The sequence below is a fragment of the Pan troglodytes genome, chromosome 19 (assembly GCF_028858775.2).
Source record: "Pan troglodytes isolate AG18354 chromosome 19, NHGRI_mPanTro3-v2.0_pri, whole genome shotgun sequence".
Classification (NCBI taxonomy): Eukaryota; Metazoa; Chordata; class Mammalia; order Primates; family Hominidae; genus Pan; species Pan troglodytes.
Genome location: NC_072417.2, coordinates 93,704,676 through 93,716,781, shown reverse-complemented (window position 1 = coordinate 93,716,781; position 12,106 = coordinate 93,704,676). Strand labels below are relative to the sequence as shown.

Sequence of the window (12,106 nt, the reverse complement as noted above, 5' to 3'; positions counted from 1 at the left end):
GAGGAATCCGGAGAGAACTAGATTTCAGCGCCATTGCCCTTGGCGAGGGAGGAGGGTGCCCACTTCCCAATCTCTGAGTTAGCGGAGGAGCTGAGACCCAGCGGGTGCTTCATAGCCCTTAGCTGGGTCATGGCAGAACACAGCTGTGAGCCCGAATCCGTTTCCCGGGAGGAGAGATTGTTCACCTGGCAGGCTGAGCTCACGGCTTCAATGATGCATTTCTCGAAGGTCTTGGCCACACTGTCCTCTAAGCCTTTGGTGTCCCAGCAACTATTGCAGTAGGCAGTGATCTGGGAGAGGGGTTCCTCCTGCAAAAATCAAAGGGGGGTGGTTTCAGAGCTTTCGGATGCAGCGCTCCAGTGCTCTATGGGATGAAAATTCTTTCATCATTTTTACTTTCCCACTGTTTTACCGTTTCCCCCAATTTTAAGCTTCTCCTGGCCCACGCAAAGCATGTCCTCTCTGCCCCCCACCAGTAGACCAAAGGCTAAAACTTAAAAGAGTCTCTTTTTCCCCTCTGCAGAAAAAGCACCTGGCTTGCAAAAACAGGTAAGTTATGAGAAATAGGTCATTTTTCCTTGTTTCTGACTTTTCCCTTTAAAGATCCATTTAAAAGTTACATATAGGCCAGGCGCGGTGGCTCACGCCTGTAATCCCAGCACTTTGGGAGGCTGAGGCGGGTGGATCACGAGGTCAGGAGATCGAGACCATCCTGGCGAACACGGTGAAACCTCGTCTCTACAAAAAATACAAAAATATAGCTGGGCGTGGTGGCGGGCACCTGTAGTCCCAGCTACTCGGGAGGCTGAGGCAGGAGAATGGCGTGAACCCGGGAGGCGGAGTTTGCAGTGAGCCGAGATCCCGCCACTGCACTCCAGCCTGGGCGATAGAGCGAGACCCCGTCTCAAAAAAAAAAAAAGTTACATATAAAACTCTCATATCACATAAAAACTAATTTTCCTCAAGCCTCAGGCCTTAATTCAGCATGAGGGGCATGTCTGTGTGTTCTCCACTTGTGTGTCATGAGGTTCCTGTCACCAACAGGCCACTTAGACTTCCTGCCTATGGGCAGGCCTGGCCCCTCCTGTGCCTGGGGCCCCATTGATGGAGGCAGGAGGCAGAGAAATCCTACGCAGACAGAGGCGGGTCCCTGGCAAAACGCCACCTTCGAGCTGAAAAGCCTGAAACCCATGGCCCAAAGTGAGAACCTCTATCCCCGTGTGCCTACTCTCTCCCCACTGGTTCTTTCGGAGTAATGTCTTTTTACCAATAGAATGTTGCTTTTTCCAAAACTACCTAGGGCCCACCCTGCCCCCTATCTTGTGCCTATAAAGACCCCAGACTTGGTAGTGAGAGAGAAGTAGCTTGACTGGAAACAGGTGACTTGACTTCAGAGGGATGGCTGGACTTCCAAGGAGAGACGGTTTAACTTCGGAAAGACGTCCTGACTTCAGGGAAGAGCCAGCCAGACACCTGGACCAGAGGAAGATTCCCCACCTGACCCATCCCCTCTCCAGCTCCCCTCTCCATGGAGTGCCATTTCCATTGCTTAATAAAATTCTCCACCTTTACCATCCTTCAAGTGTCCGGGTGACCTCATTCTTCTTGGATGCCGGACAAGAGCTTGGGACCCACCGAGTGTGGGTACCTAAAAGAGGCTGTCACATTGGCCCTGGCAGAGGGCAGCCACCCTAGGCAACAAGGCAAGGGGCCCACTGAGCTGATAACACACCACTGTCCATAGACGGCGGAGCTAAGAGAGCACTGTAACATGCCCTCTAGAGCTTCGGGGGTTGCAGGCACCTCAATCTGGGCACTGCTGCAGGGCCTGCACGGAGCTTGCTCCTGCCAGCTCCCAAAGCAGCTGGCCAGATGCCACACTCACTCACGTGCTCCCTCCCACAAGGGGTTGAGCACGGCGGGCCAAGTAAACACAGCATCCCTGTCGCAAGTCCAACGAAGGGGTCAGGAAAAATCCCGCACCCCCATGATGGTGAGATCCTGGGCCCTTGTTCTTCTCTGTCCTCTCAGTAAGACTCCGAAGCGCTCTTCTAGGGACAGACTATAAGGGCTGGATCAGAAACAGAAACACGGAGCTGTGATTCACCCCATCCCTGCCCACAGAGAGGCACTGCTGAGATCTCTTGGCTGTCGCTAATGGTCTGGGGTTCTCCAGCTTGCCTTCACGCCCTGAAAAGACTGCCCCCGAACTTTTGGTACCTTTGTGAGCCTCCATTCCATGTCTCCCAGCAACGACTCCTTCCAGCCATGCTCCGCGGGGAATTGGATTTCCACCAGCCGCCTCCAGACCTGCAAAACCCGCACACAGGTCACACCCACTCTCACGACTAAATGCCACGGCACACTCCCATGAAAGGAGAAAGACAGAGCATTACGGCAATACAGAGAGCGCGGGACTCCGCGAACACCAGGGCTCTCCCCAGCCTTCATCAACAGTCAGCCATGCTAGTGGCCGGTCACAGCAGCCCAGGCTGGCTTTCTAGAATCAGAGACCCAACCAGGGGCCACTACTCGTCCTCCTACTGCACAACTGGCTTTCTATTCTGAAAGGACTTATCTCTAATGTTATACTTTGAAAATTTTTGAACTTTCAAAAAGGTCGCAAGAATAGCACACCACCACCCACATTCATTCAACTCCAGTCCTGTGCTATTCACGCTTCACACAGCTGCTTTCACTCTTCCTCTCTCCTCTGTGCTCCCTCTTCGGACTCTGCATAAATGAGCATTTTCTCTCCCAAACCGTTGGAAAGTAAGTTGCAGGCATCATGGCACCTTGCCACTACATACCTGGGCAGGGTCTCCTAAGACCCTAGCCCTTCCCTGTGCAACTCTAGTGCAGGTTTCCCGCTCAGGACGTGCAACGTGGAGAGGAGGACACTCTGCCCCCAGGAAGTGGTCTCCACCCCCGTTCCCCTCGTGCTCCAGCTCCTGTCCTGACTGGATCCTAGATCCTCCTGGGACACACGCTGTACTTACTTATCACGTCTCTTTTCTGCATTTACTTATCACATCTCTTTTCTAGAAGAGTTCCCTGGTCATTTTTTTCTTTTTTCTTTTAACATGTTGACAGTTTTGAAAAGTTCAGGCCAACTGTTTTGTAAACTGTCTTTTGACCTGATTTGTCTCATAATTTCCCCATGATTTGATTCAGATTAAAATATTTTTGGCAGGGACACTAGGAGGTTGAAACACATGAAAATGCACTGTAAAAAAAAATTTTAAGAGACAGGGTCTCGCTCCGTCACCTGGGTTGGAGTGCAGTGGCACAGTCATAGCTCACTGCAGCCCTGACCTCCTGGGTTCAAGCCACCCTTCCACCTAGGCTTCCTAAAGAGTTGGGGTTACAGGCATCAGCCATAGTGCCCAGCCAAAAATGAAAATGAACTTTTCTTAGGTCAGGCATGTTCAAATATCTATCACCTCCACCACCACCATTATCTCCATAACCTCCACCACCTCCATCACCTTCACCACTATCACCTCCACCACCACTATGACCTCCAGTACCTCCACCACCAGCATCACCACTGTCACCTCCACCACCACCACCTCCATCACCACCATCCCCTTCACCACCACCATCACCTCCATTACCTCCACCATCACCTCCACCACCAGCTCCACAACCATCACCATCACCACCATCACCTCCACCACCACCTCCACCACAACCACCATCACCACCACCACCACCACCATCACCTCCATTACCTCCACCATCACCTTCACCACCACCATCACCTCCATCACCTCCACCATCACCTCCACCACCACCCTCCACCACCACCTCCACCACCACCATCACCTCCAGTACCTCCACCACCTCCACCACCAGCATCACCACTGTCACCTCCACCACCACCACCACCATCACCTCCAGTACCTCCACCACCACCACCACCACCACCATCACCTCCATTACCTCCACCATCACCTCCACGACCACCATCACCTCCAGTACCTCCACCATCACCACCACCATCACCTCCATTACCTCCACCATCACCTCCAGTACCTCCACCACCACCACCATCACCTCCATTACCTCCACCATCACCTCCACGACCATCACCTCCAGTACCTCCACCATCACCACCATCACCTCCAGTACCTCCACCATCACCACCACCACCATCACCTCCATTACCTCCACCACCACGTCCACCACCATCACCTCCAGTACCTCCACCATCACCTTCACCACCACCATCACCTCCATTACCTCCACCATCACCTTCACCACCACCATCACCTCCAGTACCTCCACCATCACCTCCATTACCTCCACCATCACCTTCACCACCACCATCACCTCCATTACCTCCACCATCACCTTCACCACCACCATCACCTCCAGTACCTCCACCATCACCTCCATTACCTCCACCATCACCTTCACCACCACCATCACCTCCAGTACCTCCACCATCACCTTTACCACCACCATCACCTCCAGTACCTCCACCATCACCTTCACCACCACCATCACCTCCATTACCTCCACCATCACCTTCACCACCACCATCACCTCCATTACCTCCACCATCACCTACACCACCACCATCACCTCCAGTACCTCCACCATCACCTTCACCACCACCATCACCTCCAGTACCTCCACCACCACCACCATCACCTCCATTACCTCCACCATCACCTTCACCACCACCATCACCTCCATTACCTCCACCATCACCACCACCACCACCATCACCTCCAGTACCTCCACCACCACCACCATCACCTCCATTACCTCCACCATCACCTTCACCACCACCATCACCTCCAGTACCTCCACCATCACCTCCATCACCACCATTACCTCCACCACCACCTTCACCACCACCATCACCTCCAGTACCTCCACCATCACCTCCATCACCACCATCACCTCCATTACCTCCACCACCACCTTCACCACCACCATCACCTCCAGTACCTCCACCATCACCTCCATCACCACCATCACCTCCATTACCTCCACCACCACCTTCACCACCACCATCACCTCCAGTACCTCCACCACCTCCACCACCAGTATCACCATTGTCACCTCCACCACCACCACCTCCATCACCACCATCCCCTTCACCACCACCATCACCTCCATTACCTCCACCATCACCTCCACAACCATCACCATCACCATCACCTCCACCACAATCACCATCACCTCCACCACCACCACCATCACCTCCATCCCCTCCACCACCACCATCACCTCCACCACCTCCATGACCACCATCACCACCATCACCTCCATTACGTCCACCATCACCATCACCTTCACCACCATCACCTCTACCACCACCACCACCACCAACCATCACCATCACCTCCACACCTCCATCACCACAGGGACTGTGCCCGGCCAGGGGACACGAGGCAGTGCAGCAGCACTTTGCACCCGGCATCTGTCTGCCTCAGAGCCACCCTGCCAGGTAGACAGGAGCAACACCATTTTGTAGATGAAGAACCGAGGCTCAGGTGAAGGCCAACAACTGCCCCTGGCCAGCAGCCTGTACCCCATGATTTGAGGCCATGAGGAATCACGATCAGTCACATCCCTACCCAGAAGCCTTCGGCCAAATGCTTACCTCAATTTCCTTGACGTATGTGAATGAGGCACCTGAATATGTGAGCATGTTCTTTGTAAAAACTTCTCGGAGCCACCTTTTCGTAGCAGCAAGGGTCCCTTGGACGACTGTTTGGACTGAATTATTTCCAGTTTCATCTCCCTGTCCTGCAGAATCCTGTTGTCACACAAGAGGGAGGGTCAGTCATCCTCGGCTGTGGACTCAGGTTCCCGGCGAGACGCTGCACCCCCTCCTCTCCTCCCTGCTGGCACAGGCTGCTCAAGGAGTGGCTACGATGGAGGGACCACAGGCCTTGGCAGAAGCCCACATTCCCAAAGCACTTCCATTCCCCAGGGTTTTCTGGGTTCACCCTGAACGTGGGAGATACGGGAGAAAAGAGGGAGGGAGGGAACGGCATCTGTGTGCTCCCCTGAAAGCCCAGGCAGCCTCTGTCCTGCCAATGAGCAGGTCCCCAGGCTGTGCCCAGGAGACTGAGGGGGAAAAGCACGCCCCAGAGAGGGGCCCTGCAGACTCCCGGGCCTGTTCCTTAGACACAGGAGACAGCCAGGCTCCTGACCCGGAGGTAAACCTGGGTCCCCTTCCCACTGTGCTCCCATCATGCCCTCCCCCTGCCTCCATGCCAGACCCACCAGACCAGAGGGAAAACCCCTCTTCCCCTGGGCTCAAAGCCTCCTGTAATGCCTCCCTTCTCTCCCCTGCCTTCCTCTTCCTCCCTCTCCTTCCTCCTCCCTCTGTCCTCCCCAGAAGCACATTTCCCAGGAAGCGTACAGGTCAAGGGTCAGGGCCACCTCCTCCTGGGAGGAGCCCCACAGTCCTGGATTAATGTGTGGTCTTTTTCTTTTCTCTTTTTTTTTCTTTTTTTTTGAGACAGAGTCTCACTCTGTAACCCAGGCTGGAGTACAATGGCGCGATCTTGGCTCACTGCAACCTCCACCTCCTGGGTTCAAGTGATTCTCCTGCTTCAACCTCCCAAGTAGCTGGGATTACAAGTGCATGCCACCATACCTGGCTAATTTTTGTATTTTTTAGTAGAGACAGGGTTTCACCATGTTGGCCAGGCTGGTCTCGAACTCCTAACCTCTGGTTATCTGCCTGCTTTGGCCTTCCAAAGTGCTGGGATTACAGGTGTGAGCTACTACACCCAGCCAAGTGTGTGATCTTTTTTTTTAAGCACAGCCCCGCACATCGTGCAAGTGTCAGGAGCCACAGAACCTGGATATGCTCAGGTGCTCACTGGAAGCACCGAGAGGCCCACGCCTCGAGGCAGCTGGGCAAGTGGACAGGGCTGCTGCTGGGCGGGGCTGCCCGAGAGTGGGAGAGAGGAAAAGCCCACAGCAGGCAGGGGAACACAGCATCACTATACCTGGGAAGGGCCAGGGCGGGAAGATACAGGCAGGAGCTTTCAAAGCATGTAAGAGGGGCCAGGATGCAGGTGCTGCTGTGAAAGAGAGCCCGCAGAGGGGGCTGGGCGTAGGAGTGACTAGAGCACAGCACGCAGGGGGCGGGGGCCGGCAGAAAACGAAACAGGCACTGCTGAAGGTCCCCCCAATGGCACAGCTCCTTCTAGAACAATCACCCCAATGGCACAGCTCCTTCTAGAACAATCCAGCAGCACAGGGCTGGGCAGCGATGGCCAATAACAACAAACTGAATGACCGCTCAGAGGCTGCACAGACCTCCGGAGCCTGACACGGGCACCTTGTTCTCCACGTGTCCGTCAACCCTGGAGCCTTCACAGCAGCAGCCACCTAAAAGTTTCTTCAACATGCGTCACGTATTTTTGCTTTGTTTAATTTTAGTATTGCAAAGGTTTTTTGTTTGTTTGTTTGCTTTTATGGCACAGGTAGAGAGTATTTTGTCCATAATATGGATTAAACTTATCTGAGATCCCAGCCAACATTTAAGATAGTTATTTCTGTAGAAAATAAATCCTAAGTAACTGACAAATTCCTTAAACACAGTTTATGTGGAAGTTGGCAGCTGCCTGTGGCGGTTTAAATAGCAGCCACTCCGGAGAACATGATCATCTCACCAATGACATTTATTCTTAAACTGTGTCTGCGGTACTTTAACACAAGAAAACTGAAAGGAAGAAAGTTAAAACATACACTTAATTGTTTTCTATCACTAACGTCACAGTTCTAACTTGAAGTAAGATTTAAAAAAATGATCAGCCGGGTGCAGTAGCTCATGCCTGTAATCCTAGCACTTTGGGAGGCTGAGGCAGGCGAATCACCTGAGGTCAGGAGTTCGAGGCCAGCCTGACCAACATGTAGAAATCCCATCTCGACTAAAAATACAGAATTAGCTGGGTTTAGTGGCACATGCCTGTAATCCCAGCTACTCGGGAGGCTGAGGCAGGAGAATCACTTGAACCCAGGAGGCGGAGGTTGTGGTGAGCTGAGATCACGCCATTGCACTACAGCCTGGGCAACAAGAGTGAAACTCTGTCTCAAAAAAAAAAAAAAAAAAAATTGTGCTGGGTGCAGTGGCTCACATCGGCAATCCCAGCACTTTGGGAGGCCAAGGCAGGTGGATCACGTGAGGTCAGGCATTTGAGACCAGCTTGGCCAACATGGTGAAACCCCGTCTCTACTAAAAATACAAAAATTAGCTGGGTGTGGTGGTGCACACCTGTAGTCCCAGCCACTTGGGAGGCTGAGGCAGGAGAATCACTTGAACCTAGGAGGCGGAGATTGCAGTGAGCTGAGATGGCGCCACTGCACTCCAGCCTGGGCAACAAGAGCAAAACTCCATCTCAAACAAACAAACAAATGATCAGTCTAAACATTAAATCTTACATCACTTTCAAACTGAAACTCATGAACTCAAGTGGGTGAAAGCTGCACAGAGACGGGAAAGAAGGAATTGCCGATCTCTGCACCACACAGACAGAGCTCAGAGACATGGGGGTGAGTGGGGAAAGTCGGAGGCAGAAAGGTCAAAGCTGGAAGACAGGTAAAACTGATCCATGGGAGGCCGGGCGTGGTGGTTTAAGCCTGTAATCCCAGCACTTTGGAGGCCGAGGCAGGCGGATCATGAGGTCAGGAGATCGAGACCATCCTGGCTAACACGGTGAAACCCCATCTCTACTAAAAATACAAAAATTAGCCAGACGTGGTGGCAGGCGTCTGTAGTCCCAGCTACTTGGGAGGTTGAGACAGGAGAATGGCGTGAACCCAGGAGGCAGAGCTTGCAGTGAGCCGAGATCGCACCACTGCACTCCAGCCTGGGCGACAGAGTGAGACCCCGTCTTAAAAAACAAAAAACAAAAAAAACCCGATCCATGGGAGAAGTCACAACAGTGGCTTTCTTTGGGACGGAGGAGCCGGGTCATCCTGCCGTCAGACCTGGGACGCGACATGCAGCGGGGGACAGATGTGCGGTGCTATGGCCTTTGTTACTGTATTCAAGCTACAATGTAAAGAAGGTGGGAAAGACCATGTTTGGACATGTATTTTTTGGGAGGAAAATGGTCCCCATAGTTCTCTGCAAACAATAGAATCAAGAAAAAAGAAAAGTCATCTTCTCCGCGTGGCGTTGCCTGACCCCCAGCCCCTGCGCCAGCTCTCTGGTTTCCCCATGGCCAGCTGATGGCCACACATTAACTCCCTGCCTCCCCTCCCATGAGAGCCCAAGGTGGCAGAAGGGCAGACCCTGGCCCACTGACACCCCCCACACCTAGAACAGAACCCAGCATCAAGCAGGTGCATAAGAAATGTTCACTGCTGGAACCACCGCTCCATCTCATCCCAGCACCCTGGAATCAGTCTGTTTCCTTTCCAAATTGAGGCTGCTTGAAATTCCGCACCTATCCCGGGTGTGATACTTTGTGTGTTGACTCCACTTACCACCAGAGATAGAAGTCTAATCATTCTGCAGACAATCTCGGCAGATAAGGCTGGCAGCTCGTAAAACTTAAGTAGCTTTGTGCTGCTGCAGATGGCTTCATGCAGTTTCAGACACACAGTCAGGTAGGATGGTGACAAGGCCTCCTCGGGAATCCTGCCCCGCAAAGAGTTAAGAGAAATCCCGGCAAGGATTTAGGAGAAGCCAGAAAACGGTAACCATTGATGACTAGCCCCTTCCTTCAAAATAACTACCAACAGGGCATTTGTTTGACCTTATCTAGGTTAACGTCTGGAAAATCTCAGTCAGTCCTGAACTTGTGACTAAGATAAAAAGGAAGCAAAGTCCTCTTGTTTTGTCTCTGTAGTCTCAACTGTTCTAACCAAAGCAAGTCCAAACACTCCTCAGTGCGTTCCAGGATGTGAAAAAAAGCAAGGGATGTTTATTACTAGACATTAAAATATGACATAAATTTGAAAAAATATTCAGAAAGAAACAGAAAGGAGGGAGGAAGAGAAAGAAATAGTAGAAGAGCGTGCAGCCCGTGTGGAATTGGCTCCAGCTCTGCCGAGCCTGGGTTGTGTGTTTTCTGAGGGACACATGGACAGAGCAGGGACTTAGGAGGAGCCTTAGGAGGGACTCGGGAGGAGCCTTAGGAGGGACTCAGGAGGAGACTTAGGAGGAGGCTTAGGAGGGACTCAGGAGGAGCCTCAGGAGGGACTCAGAGGGAGGCTTAGGAGGGACTCAGGAGGAGCCTTGGGAGGGACTCAGGAGGGGACTCAGGAGGGACTTAAGAGGACACTTAGGAGGAGCTTAAGAGGAGAGTTGATGGAGGGGGCTGGGAAGGCGGTGTAAGAAAGGACTCCCTGGGCTGAGAATGTGACACACAGTGGTGGGGAGATAGGGAGCTTGTGGGGGGATCCTCAAGTCACAGGTGCTGGATCAACATCAGCAGAGACGTGAACAAAGGAGGTGAACGAAGACTGGAAGGGCCCGAGCCACTCAGAGAACAGCTCAGACAATACGCATCCCGTCGCTCACTGGCACATTTCAGTGGTTCTGCATTCTGTCTGCTGACCCCTCAGGGTATCAGAGGTCACACATTTGCAGGAGCAAACGATTTTGGATAATTATATAAAGCTACCTTTGATTTTTATCTTAAACTGACTAAGTATTAAAAAAATGCAGAACGCCCACCATGCATATGCAGTATCGTGACTATTTACAAGTAAGGGAAAAATGTATAGGAAAAAAGATCAGGGGGAGATAAACCCAAATCTTAGCAGCTGATATCTATTATTTCCCTTTAAAAAAAAAAAAAAACAGACGGCCAGGCATGGTGGCTCACGCCTGTAATCCCAGCACTTTGGGAGGCCCAGACAGGTGGATCACCTGAGGTCAGGAGTTCGAGACCAGCCTGGCCAACATGGTGAAACCCCATCTCTACTAAAAATACAAAAATTAGCCAGGCGTGGTGGCATGCGCCTGTAATCCCAGCTACTCAGGAGGCTGAGGAAGGAGAATCACTTGAACCTGGGAAGCAGAGGTTGCAGTGAGCCAAGATCGTGCCATTGCACTCCAGCTTGGGCAACAAGAGTGAGACTCCATCTCAAAAAAACAAACAAACAAACCAACACACAAAAATTAGCTGGGCATGGTGGGGTGCGCCTGTAATCCCATCTACTCAGGAGGCTGAGACAGGAGAATCACTTGAACCAGGAGATAGAAGTTGTAGTGAGCTAAGATTGCATCACTGCACTCCAGCCTGGGCAACAGAGTAAGACTCTGACTCAAAAAAAAAACAAAAACAAAAAACAGACGACTACATTAATAACCTGAGAAGAGAAGTGGGCCACATATTAATTTATGACCTTGCTGTTACAACAGCAAATGTGGGTCACGGCCAATTATAGGGGTCAGAGGAAGCCCCCAGGGGCCGCATGTGAGGGAGAGACTGCATCGTGCTTTACACTTACTTGTCCCGGTAAGTGTCCAGGAGTCGCAACAGCATTTCTAAAATGTTCTGAACGTTCTGAACATCCTGAACATCCTAAGGCAGAGAAAAAAAGAAAAACAGGACAAAAGATTGAATCACAATGCCACTGTCATTGCTAAAACAGAGCTGAAAAAAATCCAACATCAATATGGTATACATTGTTTTCTTCCTACAAATTTTAAGGTGCTCACATACTAATCTTACCTCTTTTACAGATAAAACTCAGGATTTAAACTTATACCATTTTCTCCACCAAAAAATGTGAAACGAAGAATGGCAGCTACGAAGTGCATCACATGAGACCTTCTTTTTTTTTTTTTTTTTTTTTTTTGAGATGGAGTCTCACTCTGTCGCCCAGGCTGGAGTGCAGTGGCGTGATCTCTGCTCACTGCAAGCTCCGCCTCCTGGGTTCACACCATTCTCCTGCCTCAGCCTCCTGAGTAGCTGGGACTACAGGCACCCACCACCACGCCCAGCTAATTTTTTTGTATTTTTAGTAGAGACAGGGTTTCACTGTGTTAGCCAGGATGGTCTGGATCTCCTGACCTCGTGATCTGCCCGCCTCGGCCTCCCAAAGTGCTGGGATTCAGGCGTGAGCCACCGTACCCAGCCCACTGTCTGTTTTTTAGGAATAAGAATCC

The 12,106-nt window shown here is 51.7% G+C and overlaps 1 protein-coding gene across 7 annotated transcripts in view; it reads right to left on the bottom strand.

Moving 5' to 3' along the window:
* The window catches only part of RNF213 (ring finger protein 213), a 135,631-nt gene that overhangs the window by 76,015 nt on the left and 47,510 nt on the right, over positions 1-12,106 (bottom strand). For all 7 annotated transcript variants that reach the window (XR_010153149.1, XR_010153150.1, XR_010153151.1 and 4 more), the window contains 5 exons: positions 11,446-11,519; positions 9,472-9,625; positions 5,621-5,776; positions 2,221-2,310; positions 186-308 (listed from right to left, as the gene is read on the bottom strand). Coding sequence is in view for 4 of the 7 variants with exons in the window: in XM_016933090.4 (XP_016788579.3) it covers positions 186-308; positions 2,221-2,310; positions 5,621-5,776; positions 9,472-9,625; positions 11,446-11,519 (597 nt within the window). In the remaining 3 variants the exon portion in view is untranslated. The remainder of the gene's footprint in view (positions 1-185; positions 309-2,220; positions 2,311-5,620; positions 5,777-9,471; positions 9,626-11,445; positions 11,520-12,106) is intronic.